Raw genomic sequence first — 18,095 nt, forward strand, 5'->3', positions numbered from 1 at the left:
TTTTAATTATTGACGTTTTCACCTTAAGTTTACTAATGATTTAAGATTTGCTATTTTATTTTTTACTACTTAAATTAGGACTACATTAACACTACATTTAAATCGTGTACTTTGATTTTTTTTGTAAATTAAATGTTAAACAGGTTTGGCCAGCAGACAGTCACGCACAGACCGCAGCTTGTATTTACGAAGATATGAGTCGGTTAAAATCAAACTGCCTTACGTTTTAAGGCATGTAATAGGGTACTTGACGCCATTAACTGAACCCGAGGCACCAATCTAAAAAAATAATTTAAAAAAATCCGGAAAACCAGATACATTATCATTTAACTGTACTATTTGTTGTTAAGTAACTGTCATAAATATATAATTGACACGGGTTTTTCGACAGGCGAAATTTCGCTAGATGGCGTAAGTATCGAGAGGTTTGACGTTACGGTCTTGCTTGCGATTGGCGCATTCAGTTATTTAACCAATAATAAACGTGACGCAAATGTCAAAGTTGACAAACGGACCTCATGACACTATACTTCGTTTTTTTAGCATTAGAAAGGTAGGGAAAGAGGGGGTAGGTAGGGGATCTTGGCGAGTCTTTTTATTGAAAACCGTTTGAAAAAAAAAAACAGTAACTTTTACTTATGGTACCAAAATAATATAAATGATCATATGACCTTGCTAATTGTTACATATTTGCTGTGACTTATTTTTCAAAAGTGTTTTTTAATAAAAAGTCATGCCAAGATCCCCTACCTACCCCGTCCTTCCCTACCTTCTTTCTAATGCTAAAAAAACGAAGTATAGCGCCAACTAGCTTATCACAGAAATCCTCATTGAGCTGGTGAATGATTGATGCCATATAGTCCAGTATTACTACTCATAATCTATTGAGAAATCACGTTTGATGGCTCATAAAAAATACTAATAGATGGGTGGTGATAAATAGCCTATTGTTTTAGAAAGTATTTAAAAGCATTCGTGGAAGCCGAAAAATATTTTAGATTTCACACTGAAGAAATTAGAGCTAAACAATGTTGATAGAACGAGTCGTACTCGTAAAGTAACAGAAGAACGTAATGACGTAGTAAATTACGTCTTGTCTTTTTTTTTATAAAGTACAATCGAACCTGCAGGGCTACCACGAAACTCGAAGTTCGTATCGTACCGTCCCTCTCGCTCTCGTATTAAATAGTATAAGTGTCAGAGGGACCGCACGACACGAACTTCGAGTTTCGTAGTAGCCCTGCTGTTGATTGCTGATCCATCATAGAACGTTCTAACAGTAAATTACATAATGCAGGCAGGCTTGCTTCCATAGTACCTATAAATAAATAGTTTAAATTGTGGTGCCCATGGATTTTGATTTGAATTACTTTGAGTACAGGAAAATCAAGCTTTTATTCTCTTTACATTTACTTAGTATGTGTATAACTTAATTTAATTTCTCATTAAATATATAGGTACCACGCGGATGGCAATAGGCTGTGAATAGCGGGATCTATTTTTAGAAAAATATATCACGAGACCAGAGTAACACCCGAGTTTTTTTTAAATGCACGTAGTTCTAACACCAGTCACCAGGAATGTTCAATCAGAGGCACGCTAGACAAATTCTGTCCTTTACACAGTTGACTAGTCAGGGAAAGACAAGAAGCTTAAACAAAGTCCTTCGCAACTCGCCGCCTCAGCCTGTGTACGAACTGGAACGCGAGAAAGAATCATTTCACTGTCCGCTTTTTCATTTTTCTCACTTTACCAGTTTTCGATGGTTTGCTTTTCAATGATATGCTATCGAGATTTGGTAGTTCCACTTCGGTTTGATTCTCTTTTAGCGTTCTGACAGTACCTCTAAACTCTTTTTTGTAGTAGACAGGGTTGTCGTTGGCATCGTGGTCGGAACTGTCCACACCGTTTTCTAATTTGACTGTGTTAGCATAATTTTGTGCCGGCGTGACGTCCATCTCTTCATCCGAATCAGGATAGTTACCGTTTGGTTCATATCTCTTGTACGGTATGCGTTTATAGTTGACATCCTCGTCAGAATCAGCTGTTCTGGATAGTCTCGTTTGTCTTAGATTTTGCAGGGACTGGTTCTTCTGTAGTTCAGCTTGGAAGGTGTCTCTTATATTGGTTTCTGAGTTTGATTTCGAGCAGTAGTCCTCTTTGTCTGACTCGGAGTATTTTCTGGTGAGCCTTTGCTCGAAGGGCGGGTCCAGGGCGGCGGGGGGTGCCCGGAGCCTCACCTCGGGTCCGCCCCCGTATATGTCCGTGAAGAAACGCCACAGCTCCTCGCTCAGTTGGGCGTGATCGGAGCCGTGTTTGAGGATGAAGGTTGTTATGCCGTCTACCTCCTGAAAAGAACAGATTAATTTTAAAGATACTGCCTGGTTAGCTCCGGCCCGCTCCGGGCGCCTGCCTACCCATGCTACGCCGCCACTACCGTAATGACCGTTAGCTAGAAGTGATTAACGTTACTTATTGTATTTTTCACCTACGATGAGTTCTGTGACACTTGAAAATTTTCCGAATTACGCATACTATGTTCGCAAAATATTTTTTAAAAATAATTTCTATTTTGAAAAAAATAAAAAAAAATGTAAAACTGTACTTTTTTTAAAATATATAGCAATATCAGTGTCCATTAAATAAAATCCATCGAATACGATAGAAAAATATTTTTTTATTTAAATGACGCAATGTGTGAAACGGAACAGAGTAGTGACGTGACACAACATTATCGGCAATTGCCGCGGTTCATTATTCAATAACAATGAACACTAAGATATTTTAAACAAAACTTGCAAGATTTTGTAAACGCGGCCGCAGCCATCTTGTGGCCAGTGCTTGTCAATATCACTGTCAGTACGAGTGCGTCTGCCTTGTATACGAGTTGAGTTTCCGTTGCATTTTCTTAGTATTGTATTTTGTTATTGTTCATTTCTGTTATTTTTATTGTTGACTGTTGTTGTTGTTGTAAATTTGTTGTTATTTTTTGGCAAAATGCCGAAACGGTCTAAAAAGACCAGAGTCGGGAGTTTGTAATTCGTTTTAGGGATTATTTTGAGCTAGAACGAGAAAACGGTGGCCCGGTGGGTGGAAAACTGGAAAATATTATTTTTTAAAATATAATGCAACTTCTCCAAAAATAGGCACTGGTAACTCTTAGAAAAATCGATAGTTCACTCGATAAATGGTACATCTCTAAAACTGTCAAACTCGAAACGTCACAGAACTCATCATAAGTGAAAAATATTATAGTCTGTGATGAGCGTTAGCTAGTAGGTGATGAACGTTACTTAGTCGGTGACGAGCGTTAGCTAGTAGGTGATGAGATGAACGTTACCTAGTCGGTGATCAATGTTATCTAGTCCGTAATGAGCGTTAGCTTGTGGGTGATGAACGTTAAAGGCTGACTAGAATTATAAAATCCCTCGCCATATTGCGGAAAACCAATATAACTAATTTCTTGCACTGGTAACACTAAAATCTGTCTATTGCTGTCAAAGTTTAACGTTGTTTGCGCGTGGTATTTTGTGTTTTTGTGCGTTAAAATGCCAAAGATTATCCATAGCCTTAGAAGGAAAATAATTCACAATGTATATTTTATTTTATTTTATTAAATTGGGAAAGTTAATAAAATAAAATTTATTTTATAAGAGTATTTGTCAGAGAAAAAGTCTAAGGGATTAGAAAATATTCCTTTAAATAACATCACCGACACCGTTGTCAATATGACTGGTAGGTATTGTATAGTAAGTGTAAAGAATGTTGCAATATAAAACGTGCAAGTGCTGCCCTCGCGTCAGGTTTTTTTATATCGAGCACCTGATGAGTCAGTGGTCACCGATTATCCAGTCCGTAATAAGCATTCACTGATCGGTGATGAGCGTCATCTAGTCTGAGTAGTGCGTTACCGATTCGTTAACAAACGTTACTTACTCTATGTGTTCGTGATCGTTACCTGTTTGGTGACGATGCCGGAGTTGTCGACGGGCGGCGGCGGCTGCTGTGTCCGGTTGCGCACGAAGGCCTGCCACTGCCGGAACCAGTGCATGCTGATCGCGTAAATGGCGCGGGGGCGGTCTTGCTCCTGTCATGGGTAAAGTAACAAAAGGTTGAATTATTGTGTAACCAACGGACGAAAATGGTAAGACTCAATTACGAATTTGTAGAACGTTTACAGCTTGGAAAAAATTGATGGGCCCTAGAGGAAAACTGACTTACTTACATCCTTTGATAAGAAAGAAACAAAACTGCATTAAAAAAAATTGTGAAAGTTGAAAAAAATCTTTCATGTTTATGTATTTTTCGTATGATGAATTGATGACAAAATAAATTTAGTTTACATATATTCAAGTTAAATAGAAGTTGCTATTTCATTTCCTCGCCATCGAAGTGAAAAGCAGTGTACATCTCGAGTATTAAAACCCATTTTCCCCTCGTCGTGTCTACCCGTACCGGCCGCCCTCGCCGGGCGCTCGCCGTACCGGCTCGGGTATATGAACGTCTCGGGTAAAACGGTTCGTTTTATGCTCTTGTTGTACAATATACTATTATTTTATCTTATAAAAAAATATGTGAAGAGCGTACCTGGAAAATGGCGTGCAGGTCGTAGAAGGCCTTGAGTTCGTGCGCGCGACGCGTGCGCAGGCGCTGCGCGGCGCGCGCGCACACGCCGCACTCGTGCACGTGAGAGCACGCCGGCCCGCCGCCGAACCTGCCGCACACACACAGTACATTACTAAAGGGCGGATGATGGATGCAATATGGTGACGAAAGCATAAGATGGATAAGACTTTTATTAAACTTCGATTCATATATTTGTATAAAAATGTATAGAAATTTGGTGATGGTGATAATGTTCCCAATAATAGTGAAGTATCACTTTACGAATACGCGCCTTTTACATCTGTAGATGTAAAGAGGCCATTTTCCCTACTTTAAAAGGAATACACTGAAAATATGTAATATACAATAAACTATTTTTCAATTATGTTCTCTTTTTTAAACTAATTGTAGTCATATCCATATTACGTATATTGTTCGACATGATTTTGACGTAAATTGCATCCGTCACCCACTATACATTACACTATACTCCATCACCCCTGCGTAGGTACAGCTATCATACGAAGGGCCCCCGCACATTGAGACACTAGTGGCGATTAACTATCGAAAGTTGGAGTGATTACTAGTTATGAGGCGACAAACAATTGACATTTACCAATTCACCTTTTCTTCACATACACATGTCCTTCCTTAGCCTGCTAAACCCTTTAAATATTTTGACTTTGACTTTGAATATTCCCATGGAATCGGAATGAGTGAGTGATGTGCTGATGTGTGTCAGTGTGTGATTTGTATGCCTGAAAACGTTGTATTTCAGTGCTCATGCCGAATTTCGTGTGTCAGTGTGAGTAACACAATCAGGTAGTATACTCAGATAGTATGTACACGAATGCTGCATGCCGTATATCAGTGCTGGTGTCGAGTGTAGTTTATCAGTGTGAGTCGCATGTTTGTTTTGTAGTCATACGTTGTATCAGTGCGCGTACTCATGTTTTGTGTGTTAGTGCTTGTGTCATGTCTTAGTGCTCATGTTGTGTTATTGTTATTGCTCATATCGGGTTAGTTTTCGTGAAATGTGTCAGTGTGAGTCGTGCGTCAGTACTAGTATTTTGTGTCAGTGCGAGTCGTATGTCAATGCTCGTGCCATGTATCAGTGGTCGTGCCGTGTATCAATGCAAGTCATGTATCAGTGCAGCTGCTAACTTGGAGTAGAGGAACTCCCAGAGTGTCTGCGGCACGAGGGCGGCCAGCTGATGCAGGTGGCGTTGTCCATCGGGCTCGGGCCCAGCTCCGCCTATGTAAGTGTTGTATGTTATGCGAGTATCGTGTGTCAGTGCTCGTGTCGTTTCTTAGTGCCCATGTGGTGTGTCAGTTCTCGTAGCAGATTCTATAGTGTTCTTGTGATATGTCAGGGCGAATCGTGTATCCCCGTGTGGTGTCGGGTTAGAATTACACCTCTCCATTTCTTCCGTGGATGATGGATGTCGTAAGAGGCGACAAAGGATATAGCGTCGTTGCTACTGCAATACCGCGTAACTAGCTTTTTCCATAACGTATAATTTTGACTGTCAGAACAGTACGTCATGTATCAGTGCGAGTCATGTATCAGTGTGAGTCGTGTGCTCGTGCCGTGTATCAGTGCGGGTACTAACTTGGAGTAGAGGAACTCCCAGAGCGTCTGCGGCACGAGGGCGGCCAGCTGGTGCAGGTGGCGCGCGCGGTCGGGCCGCAGGCCGCCGTGGGCGCACACGAAGTCGCCGTTGTCTATCGGGCCCGGCTCCGCCCATGTGTTGAATCTAGCGTTACACATACATAGAATTATCATCGTTTCTAGATCGCTCGCGGTTCGCGTTTTTTTATGTAATGACACACGAACGTCAATATCGATCCGAATATCAATGATAAATATAAAAAAAATCTATTCGACAAAGCATACAGTACAAAATAAAAATTAGTGACGTTATTATTCGAAAACAACAGGAATTGTTTGCAAAATCTGCAGTTGTATAGATAAAATGATAAATGATGTATTCGTCAATCTTTGGTTGCGAAACGACAATTTTTAAAATGACTGGTGATACTTAGTTACTTAGGAATATTTGGTCTATCTATATAGACGCATAGGGCTTGAAAAATGATTGACTTACTTATTTATCCATTGCTTAGAGATGTAGAACTTGATGTCGTTGGGCTCTACAGTTGTCGACTCCAATATTTCAGCGGCCTTCTGGCGCAGCACTGTCATTTGTGGATTTACTTTTCTGTAACAAAATTTGACATTAGTTTGCAATGCTCATAGACATCAGAGTTCAGGGAATGAAATTTATTGACAGTTTCTCGACATAGTGCGACATTGACTACTAACTTCCCCCTGCAACAGTAACTACTGTCTGCCCCATGCGCCAGTGACTTAGTAGTCGCACTAACTCCCCCCTGCAACAATAACTACTGCCTGCCCCATGCTGACTTAGTGGTCGCACTAATTCCCCCTGCAACAGTAACTACTGCCTGCCCCATGCGCCACTGACTTAGTAGTCGCACTAACTGCCCCCTGCAACAGTAACTACTGCCTGCCCCATGCGCCACTGACTTAGTAGTCGCACTAAATCCCCCCTGCAACAGTAACTACTGCCTGCCCCATGCGCCACTGACTTAGTAGTCGCACTAAATCCCCCTGCAACAGTAACTACTGCCTGCCCCATGCGCCACTGACTTAGTAGTCGCACTAACTCCCCCTGCAACAGTAACTACTGCCTGCCCCATGCGCCACTGACTTAGTAGTCGCACTAACTCCCCCTGCAACAGTAACTCCTGCCTGCCCCATGCGCCACTGACTTAGTAGTCGCACTAACTCCCCCCTGCAACAGTAACTACTGCCTGCCCCATGCGCCACTGACTTAGTAGTCGCACTAACTCCCCCCTGCAACAGTAACTACTGCCTGCCCCATGCGCCACTGACTTAGTAGTCGCACTAACTCCCCCCTGCAACAGTAACTCCTGCCTGCCCATGCGCCACTGACTTAGTAGTCGCACTAACTCCCCCCTGCAACAGTAACTACTGCCTGCCCCATGCGCCACTGACTTAGTAGTCGCACTAACTCCCCCCTGCAACAGTAACTACTGCCTGCCCCATGCGCCACTGACTTAGTAGTCGCACTAACTCCCCCTGCAACAGTAACTACTGCCTGCCCCATGCGCCACTGACTTAGTAGTCGCACTAACTCCCCCTGCAACAGTAACTCCTGCCTGCCCCATGCGCCACTGACTTAGTAGTCGCACTAAATCCCCCTGCAACAGTAACTACTGCCTGCCCCATGCGCCACTGACTTAGTAGTCGCACTAACTCCCCCCTGCAACAGTAACTACTGCCTGCCCCATGCGCCACTGACTTAGTAGTCGCACTAACTCCCCCCAGCAACAGTAACTACTGCCTGCCCCATGCCCCTGCCTACCTGTAGAACAGCACGTAGGCTTCCGTATGGTGCAGCAGCGGCGGCGCGAGCGGCGCCACGCTCTGGTCGTCGAAGGTGAACCAGCCGCGCGGGTTGCGCGCCACGCACGTGTAGTGCCCGCCGCCCGCCGTGCCCGTGTGGCAGATCACCGCGCACAGAGAGTATCGGGTTATTTTAGATGTGCAGTCTGTTAAACAAAATGTAATGTATAGCTTAGGCAAAAAAACATTGTACAAAGTTACATTACATATTTATGTAGGTACTGGAGAAGTAAACGTATTTATATATTTTTTTTATTTGATCTCATAACTAGCACTAACAGTCCAGCCACATATGCTAATTACAGAGCAATAATGGCAAATAAAAAAAAAAACTAGAATCTTTTCCTTTATCCTCCATCAACAAACGCTACTGCTGCGCTGATTTTGTTAGCAAAGGAGCGACGCACATGAGTTTGTAGTTTCATTATCATGACCAAGTTTTACATTAACTTACACACGCCATGGTCGTAACATGTTTACGATATACTCCATGCGCTGGGAGCGCGACAGATTACTTAGTATGGTAGCCCCGTTCTATAAGCCACTATCATCATCATTTTATTTGGTTTTAGGTTAGTAATAATAATGGATTGAATGAAGGTCTCTGTGTTATTACTCTTATTACCTATTTTAATACACTTCACACAAATATGAAAATATCAAGCATACTGATGCAGTTATTATGCTGCAAGTGTAAGTGACATTACGTTCGAACAATGCAGTTATTATGCTGCAAGTGTAAGTGACATTACGTTCGAACAATCCATTCGTGCCAGCTTTCGTGAATCGAGCTGTAGTCATAATAATGAAGACTGAAGATAGACAGACGAACACACACGCACGCTTGCTGTACGGCCACGATCGTTAATCTGGGACCCATTTCGTGAAAAAGTCCTTTGAATTGTCATTCAAAATGACAGATATTCGATCGTAACTGGTTCCCAAATTAACGATCGTGACTGTAACGGCCTGATTGAAGGAACCCTATATCTCAAAAGTGCGACCAGTTTTTCTATCGTACTAACCTTTATGCGTGTAAGGCGCCATATTTAAGTCGTGCAGCGGGAAAGAAACCCTGGCGGCGACCTTGGCGCTGAACATGAGCTCGTGCCGGAATCGTTTGAGGTGTACGCAGAGCACCTCCGGCAGACGGACCACGCCGGACATCTTCACGCCGTTCCGGAGCTTGTTGCATCGGGAACAGCTGCCGACAAAATGTACATATCGTCACTACTTTGAAAAAAGCTCGCACCTCAAAATTTTATACTTTTGTAAGTGAACTTTAGGAACATTAATTCAAAGGTCAATTTTGTTGACGTATTGATTTGAGATACGAGATTTTTTCAAAGTAGTGACGATATTTTACGTTATAAAGGCTGACCAGGAATATAAAAACATGACGCGAGGGCAGCACTTCCACATTTTATATTGCAACATTCTTTACATACGATACGGTACTTACTATACGATACCTACCAGTCATATTGACAACGGTGTCGGTGATGTTATTTAAAGGAATATTTTCTAATCCCTCATACTTTTTATATGACAAATACTTTTATACATTGTGAGTTATTTTTCTTCCAAGGCTATGGATAATCTTCGGCATTTTAACGCACAAAAACACAAAATAACACTTGCAAACAATGTTAAACTTTGACAGCAATAGGCAAATGACATTTGAATTTAGTGTTACCAGTTCAAGAAATTAGTTCTATTGGTTTTCCGCAATATGGCGAGAGTTTTTATAATTCTGGTCAGCCTTTACATATACGTATAAACTCTCCCTCACTCTTCTTTGCCTTATTATTACGGAGATAGGTCAAAGAGAACAATCGCAAAATCATTTTATCAAAAAATTACGTTTTTAACACAATTACAGAATATTCGAGAAGTAGGATCTCCCAGCTGGAATGTTCTCGAACTTTGTGGACCGATTCACTGGGAGTACATAAGCCGGGCCAGGTTGCGGCGGAGTCAGGCCCTGTACTAGGAAGTGTAAAATTCGAACTTCGTATCCTGTCGCCCCGCTGACGCTAATATTATTTAATACGAGACTGAGAGAGATGGTACGATACGAACATCGATTTTCGAATTTCGTAGTAGCCCCCCAGTTTTGAATAAAATACCGAGCGATAAACATCGAAGAGAAATAAAAGTGACTAGTGAGAGAGATTACTACGGATTGTTACGTTTTTGTTCAATGAAATTAGTTTAACGCTTAGGGGCCATCTATAAAGTATTTATGTCACACCAATGAGGGCTATCGCATATTAATTCGCCACTAGAGGCGCTAGTGTAGCGTGAGGTCTCCTAAATGTCAAATTAATTATGGCAAATATGCGTTCCGGGGCAATGAATGTCTGTGTTTTGAGACAGTTTTGTCTTTCGGAAACCTTTGTCCTCCCTTTTTTCCGAACAAAACGGGGACTATGCAACACTGTGGCATGCTCGATATTTTTATGGTACGGTTTTAAGGTGTATTAAATATGATTTTAATCGAAACTTTGTTTTCACGCCCGTAATAACAGACTTTGAATGCCATAGTTAAAAACCTCACGCAACAGTGCGCCATCTAGTGAGACAAAAAACGATAGCCCTCATTTTGACCATTTCCAGCCCCCCTTGTCATACTTATTGCTATGAAAATGGCAATTATTTTGTTCCAATGTCATAAACAGCTTTTCCTGTCCTGTGTCACGTAATCTATGGATGAGCCCTTACTGCTATTTCCTATCTAATGAACCCAACCTACCCTTACTCGTATTAATTACCTGTACATATTATCGCCTTTGAGCTCGTCAGCGCTGAAGAAAGCAGCCAGGCAGTCCTGCAGCGACACCACCGGCCCGTAGAACCAAGACCTTAACCAACTGAGCAGCCACCACATCTGTGTACAAAAATAAAATAAAAACACATGACTTGTATATATTTTTGTAACTTGTTTTTAAATCCCTTCATTTTGATACTCTACTCGATAGGATTGAATAAAAAAAAAGTTGAAAACTCACAATTTGGCGCCAAAAACCCACTTATTATTTGTCAAAATCGGTTCAGCCGTTGAGTAGTTACGAGAGGACATAGGAATAGACATACATACAAACGGGTCAAGCACATAACCCTCCTTCGCAGTCTGGTAATAAATATCACAGGACACTTGAAACCAATTGAGCTAGTCCCAAAGTAAGCAAAGGGAGGGGGGGTTAATATAGAGGATGGTAAAAGTAAATACAGTCAAAAACTTTAACATGCCCAAAAATAAAGGTATTTTTTTTTCTTCTCTAGGGGGGAGGGCAGCAGCCCCCCTTGGCTCTTGGTATCAGTAGGATTACCCAAGAAGCCATGGTGGCATAGTGGTTTGACCTATTACCTCTCAAGCAGGTTCATGGGTTTTTCGGAATTCATGTGCATCGCGAAGAAACCTGCACAAATCTGTGAAGCAATTCAATGGTGCGGGTGATGTTCCCAATCCGAACTGGGCCCGCGTGGGAACTACAGCCCAAACCCTCATTCTGAAGGACCCCTGCTGTGGGATGTATACAGGCTGTCCTGCTGTGGGATGTATACAGGCTGAGATGATAATGATGATCTTCCTGGCTGTAAGACTGGATCCGATCTTGGCAAGGGCGTCGCCAACGGATGATTAACGGGGGATGGGAGGGTGTTTTAACATGCCCCCCCCCCCTGCCCCCTTTGCACTTGTACTAGTAGGATTACCCAGGACTCGTGGTCGGGGTGCGGCAAGTGGTCGAGGAGCGGCTGCGCGCGCAGCACTGCCAAGTGCTCTCGCGAGGGGATCGGCAGCGACAGGTCCTGGAATGTCTCCACGCGGGTCGATACCTGCCACACAAAAGTAAGAATTTAATACAATTTTATAAGCAGAGGCTACATTGCTAACAACACTTCAGCTATTGTTACACATGCTCATGGATAGTTTAAATTTGCTAGCAATAAGTATTATGATTGATTTTTGGAGTCTTTGATGTCAACACCATATGCGTATCCTCTGACCATTCAAAGTTGCAGGCCATCCACGTACAACACCTATCGAAATACGGTAATAAGCAATTACATGCGAATACTAGTAACCCTTGCAACCTGTGGACTAGGAATCTAACTCATTTTTTCATTTATTTGCAAACGCACACTTGCTTATTACCCCTGCCACTTAACTAGCATGCACATAGCAACTCTATTAAGAGCGCCACACGCTCACAGTCATTCCTTTCACACATGCTAGTAGGTAGCAGCACAGTAGCGTGCTCTCGTGCTACTAACGAACATGTGTAACAGTAGCTTTAGAATCACAATCGTTATCACACTTTTTTCTGTCATATGACATAAGACGAGGGCAGAAAGTGATGGCGAATACAATCGCTATCGCTAACGTCAATCACCGAGCTTAGACTTGCATATCGTGCAAGTTGCATTAATTGCTGAGCCAACGATTTGTAGTGCACGAGAAAAAACCATTTTTCTTGCAAAAACTTGTTTTTAGACAGTACTGTCAGAAGTTGTACGGTGAGACCTTTCAGTGGACCCCGCGAACTATAGGGCATCTTGTAGCTGTCAACAAGTCCTTAACTTGAAATAGACTTTAAAGCGATTTAATGAAGGTGCTTGATTATGAACCATACAACATAATACAATGACTCTTTATTGTACGCCACAGTTATAATAGTAACCGATACAGAAAACAGGTACACAGAGAGAAAAGTACATAAATGTTAAATTTCATGTTAATCCGACCACTGGAGGATGTGGATTTATTTACTAGATTTAGGCCTTATTTTTCTCTTCGATAATATTCTATTAAGAGACATGATAGTCTTTTATCGACTAGCTAGACACAAATTGCATCACCGTTATCTGTCACATAAAATACCACGAAATTTTCAGAGAGTGGCGAAACAGGCTTCTAAAGTAAACAATTATGCAAAGTGAAGTTAAATTAAACCTTGGACTGAAAACGAAATGTAACTTTTATAATTGTCAACCAACCCTATCGCAGATGAGGCACTGGACGGAAGACAACAGTTTCCCGTCGAACACGTCCGAGATAATACTTCTGTACCGGACGCCGCCGCCGCCGCCGTCGCCGCCGCCGCATGACGCTTTACTGCGGAAATAAGGTTGGATATAGGTAGTAAGTACCACGAGAGTTTAAGGGCCTGTTTCACCACTTGTCTACTAACTTTAAGTGACGGATATCAGTGATGCCGTCTCTGTTTGTTTGGCCGGATAAACAAAGACATCATTACTTTAATCTGACGCTTAAAGTTAGTCGACAGGTGGTAAAACAGGCCCTAAGTGAATGATTACACACACGTACAGCTACATGAAGAACAGAGGCTGTATTGTCTAACGTTTCTGACGCTTGCGATCGCAATCAAATGACAGATTCCGTATACAAAAACTGTCATTTGATTGCAATCGCGAGCGTCACAAAAGTTTGGCAATACGTCCTCTGATTCCATAAAAGGAGAATGAATGAAATTAATGAGTGAATTTCAAAATCCCGCAATTACATGACATGACATGTTCTTGTGCGAGCTGTTCCAAATTTGAAACTCATTACATTACGATACATGATACTGTAACAACAAGAAAGTTGTCTTAGTAAATCGGTTGTTTAATGCTGGTTATTGCCAACGGTTTTTGAACGCATTTTAGAGCACTTATGATATGTACAGTCCAGGAAACTAAATTCGCTACTAGGGCGGAAACCTTTGTGCTACTAATGTCACGTGGACATCCCATACATTTTGTTCTGTCAAAAAGTTCTATTCTGGTAGGTTATTCAGTCTCCTCAACTGAGTGTAAAGATCTATTATATTATTAAAAGAGGAAACGCTGCCAGCATCTTCGGGACCTTGCCTAAAGCTTTGGTTTCCTAGGACAAGCGGTGCCGTCATTATAGCGACCATAATAAGCGGTGAATGACGTCACTAGAACGTTGTCTATGTAAACAAAATGGCGCCGTTATCTAGAGAGTAGTAATTGACACAGGAGGAGGAGGAGCGGTATCAATTACGGCCGCTATATGACGGCACCGCTGATCCTAGGAAACCAAAGCTTTAGGGGGCTCTAAGTAATTTGTTTTAGTTTTTATTTATAAAACCGAGAACGGTGTGTAGAATCAAAATGGATCACTTACGTCTGGTGGTGGTCCGCGGGCGGGTCGGGCGCGTCGCTGCCGCTGGAACAGGTCTCATAGCGCTCCTCGGCCTCACTCGAGTACGACAATGAAGACTCCGAGCCGGCGTCGTGCGCGGACGACTCTAACGCTGTAGGTGACAGACAGCTCATTAGCCACAGAACCAGAGATCACCGTGTCATTTTTGATTTCAGTTAACTTTATAGATAAAATGAAGTTAACCCACTGAGCGCTAAAGGTGAGGGTTTAATTGCAATCCGTGGCCACCATTTCTCCAAAACACTGTCAGTGGTCTAACTGTTACTGTGCACGAATCGTTACCAAATGAGTTCCGAGAGATAGCCACATGAGTAGAGGTAGACCCAAGAGATGGGGGGCCACCTGAGCGCTTTGCATGGATAGGGAAGAGTGGCAGGGATAGGGGACGCCATTATCCTCATAACGCGCAAGTAAAATGAAACTTTATGCCACTTCTGAGAGAGTTCAATGTCAAATTACTGACGGCGTTAGGAGGTTATCCAACAGTAGACATATTACATTCATGACAAAGCACTGGGTGGTCATTATCACTGGACAAAACAAGTGATGATCTTTACGCAGTGCTGCAGTGTTGCATTTGATTTCAACGAAAATATTGTACCTAATTTGATTTAATCTAATTTTGATTTCAATTAATTTAATTTAACGTAATTTTATTCCATTTGATTTGATTTAATTTGATTTAATTTTGTTTTTATTTATTTAATTGAAATTAAATTAAATTTATACTTATTGATGTAAAAATATGGGTCGCCAAAATGCACTGAAATAAATGATTATTATTTTCATTTATTTTATTACGGGCTACATAAAAAAATACTAACGGTTATGGTGGTATGTTTGTACGTTGTATGTCGTATGCTGCGTGCCGGCGAAACTCGCCGAGCGGCGGTGTTTGCTGACGCCTTCTGTTTGGTGCACCCTGTTACAAAACAATATATAAAAATATATCGAACATTAACCCATCGCGTGAAACGGGCACCATCCATTGATTAATTTTATTTGACGGATAAATGTGATTCCGTCTCTGTTTGTTTTGTCCGAATAGACGGAGACGGCATCACATTTATCCGTCAAATAAAATTAATCAATGGACGGTGAAACAGCCCCTAAGAGTTAATCAACTTCTCATAGTAGCTTGTTGCCATATGGTAACATCTCCGGAGTTACTTATTAAAAATATGATTTTATGGGGTACAAATCCATTAAAAGTTAGGAGTTGTAACAGTTTCAAGACATTTACTTCATGGCTCATCTCCTAAGCATATTATACAATGCAAAAAAAATTCTAAGAATGTGTATTAACAAACAAGCTGAGATATGAGGTGCATAGGGGAAATTCGTGTCGGTACCGTTGACCATCAGTGGTGTAGCGGTATAGCACGCGGTACGGATTACCGAGGACCTGGGTTCGATTCCCAGTGATGGTCTTATTTTTCTGTTTTTTCTGTGCATCTTTATTTCAGTTTGTATTTTCAATTTAGGTTTTACGGGATGACCGTAAAAGTAAAAATTTGGAATTGAAATAAAAAATACAAAAAGATTCCAAAAAAACAATCTTAATGTGTATTACCTACTAATGTCTCTTAAATTACGGGACAGAATAAAATACACTAATAAGTTGATTGATCCAAATACATATAACGGATTTATAAAGATTTTATGCTCGAGATTAGACAGAGAAAGAAATACTAACGTGTGACGTCACACGCCAGTAGCACAGGACCCTAAGTTTTGCAGTCAAGTATTCTAACCACTCAGCTATTCGGACGTCGAAGTCATTGATATCATACAAAGCAAATCATTTCACTTGCCTTAATTTTATTTGCCGTAAAATATAAATATACAAACATGCTGTTTTCAAGATGTTTGAAAATGTTATCTGATAGAATGCAATAGGTAAGAAAGAAGAAAATACTGTTTCAGAAATAAATAGCATTATGACAAATTAAAATTATGGAAAACGATACATTATGGTATTTGAAATTCGGGCAAACGATAGAGAACATACAAAGTAGTTACCTGAGGTACCCGTCCGTTCTAGATTCGCTGTAAGAGGAGGCCGCTGGAGATTTCCGTCTCATTCTAGCGAAGAATGGCGCGTCGCTCGCTGCAAACAAACGTGAGATTCATAAGAAAGGTCCATCCGTTTGAGAGCTACGATGTCACAGACGGATACATATTGGCGTCAAACTTATAAGTCTTATAACACTCCTCTTTTTGCGTTAGGGGTTAAAAAACAAAGTACTTACAGTAAGACTTGTCTTTAATTCTTTGATAGGTAGACTTTGAATAGAATAGTCGATTGAGTTGGCAAAAAGTGACGTCATAACTAGCTATTGCCATACAAAATCTGTGCGGCAAACGTGTTCTGACAAGTCAAAAAAGTATATCATTTGACTGGCGGTATCATAATCCTTATTGACTATAGCACTTAAAGAGTCGCCAGTACGCTCGCCGCTGATCGCATTTTAATACAAAAGCAGTTTTTTTTTTTTTTTTATGGTATAGGGGGCAAACGAGCAGGCGGATCGCCTGATGGTAAGCGATTACCGTCGCCCATGGACACCTGCAACGCCAGAAGAGTCACAAGTGCGTTGCCGGCCTTTAAGCTAGGAGTACGCTCTTTTCTTGAAAACTTGAAGGTCATATCGGTCCGGGAATACCGCAGGCGATAGTTCATTCCAGAGTTTCAGAGTTCCAGAGTTAACAATACACCGAAACAAAATAACACTTTGATAGTCTCAATATGAACGAAAACTAATCATCATAGACATCAAAATAGATGCTATAATGCTCTCATTCAATGTAACAGAATAAAATCACATTAATTTCAAGTTTTGTACGAGAAATGGAAATTCGTTTTTTTTTCCGTTACATTTTATTTCAACCAAACTTAATTATAAGCATCGTAATGGCTGCTCCCATTATAGTTGCAAAGTTGCGTTTTGATCCGTAATGCTGCTTGAAAATTAGAACGAAACTACGTTTGTATGGGGACGCGAGCGTACAGGGGACTCTTAAACTAGTTTGCCAATGTTTTTCGGAACTCGAAACAAAAGATTCTCATTTGTATCTTCAGAAAAACGAAGAAAACCGACGAGTCCCGAGCGCCATTAACATTCTGGTTGTACTGTACCTCCAGAGGATGCCGCGCGGCGTCTCACATGCACAGTCCTATTCTCCTGGTGGTCACCATCCGCGTCGGCCCCGAGCTTGTCCTCCGGCATACTGTCCCATATCTGGAACAGACATTATTGTTCAACACACTTACCCCCTGTTTCACCATCCATTGATTAAAAATTATCTGACGAACAAATGTGATCATAAATCATTTATTTGCATAAAGACATATCGCAATTATTGATGCAGTCTGTTTGTTTTGTTCGAATAGACGGAGACGGCATCACATTTATCCGTCAAAGAAAATTAATCAATGTGTGGTGAACCACCCCTGAGGTGCTTTTAAACCGGCGAGGCGAGACGAGACTTGAAAGCGAACGAGAATGCATACAAATTTCAATTCTCGTCTCGCCGTCTCGTTAGAATAGTTTTCACCATTTCCTTCTGCCGCACGGTGTAGGATGAGGGTAGAAAGAGATGAATGCGATTGCGGGCGCCCGGTCGTTAGAAAATAGGGCGATTATTCGAGCGTTTCAACCGCCTTATTTTTCTGGTCAATTTTTTTACGAATTGGCTGTAGATATTGATGTCGTCAGTATCAAACTAGTTTGATTGTACAGTCGAGTTCGTAAACTTCTGAACAAAAATTGGATCCAAATATCTGAACACGCTTCTACGCCGTTAACAATAGAGTCGTGATCACATATTTTTGAGCAA

The 18,095-nt window shown here is 41.5% G+C and overlaps 1 protein-coding gene across 4 annotated transcripts in view; it reads right to left on the minus strand.

Annotated features, from left to right (window-relative positions):
* Window positions 1–1,376: 1,376 nt before the first annotated feature.
* Window positions 1,377–18,095, minus strand: part of Usp20-33 (Ubiquitin specific protease 20/33) — a 28,773-nt gene continuing 12,054 nt past the window's right edge. For all 4 annotated transcript variants that reach the window (XM_074106884.1, XM_074106887.1, XM_074106885.1 and 1 more), the window contains 14 exons: window positions 17,395–17,497; window positions 16,278–16,365; window positions 15,080–15,177; window positions 14,217–14,346; window positions 13,061–13,178; window positions 11,777–11,899; window positions 10,834–10,949; window positions 9,085–9,263; window positions 8,019–8,205; window positions 6,714–6,827; window positions 6,219–6,362; window positions 4,588–4,714; window positions 3,959–4,087; window positions 1,377–2,348 (listed from right to left, as the gene is read on the minus strand). In XM_074106884.1, coding sequence (XP_073962985.1) covers window positions 1,716–2,348; window positions 3,959–4,087; window positions 4,588–4,714; window positions 6,219–6,362; window positions 6,714–6,827; window positions 8,019–8,205; window positions 9,085–9,263; window positions 10,834–10,949; window positions 11,777–11,899; window positions 13,061–13,178; window positions 14,217–14,346; window positions 15,080–15,177; window positions 16,278–16,365; window positions 17,395–17,497 — 2,289 coding nt within the window. In that variant the 3' untranslated portion in view covers window positions 1,377–1,715. The remainder of the gene's footprint in view (window positions 2,349–3,958; window positions 4,088–4,587; window positions 4,715–6,218; window positions 6,363–6,713; window positions 6,828–8,018; window positions 8,206–9,084; window positions 9,264–10,833; window positions 10,950–11,776; window positions 11,900–13,060; window positions 13,179–14,216; window positions 14,347–15,079; window positions 15,178–16,277; window positions 16,366–17,394; window positions 17,498–18,095) is intronic.

Source organism: Choristoneura fumiferana, chromosome 24, assembly GCF_025370935.1.
Source record: "Choristoneura fumiferana chromosome 24, NRCan_CFum_1, whole genome shotgun sequence".
Classification (NCBI taxonomy): domain Eukaryota; kingdom Metazoa; phylum Arthropoda; class Insecta; order Lepidoptera; family Tortricidae; genus Choristoneura; species Choristoneura fumiferana.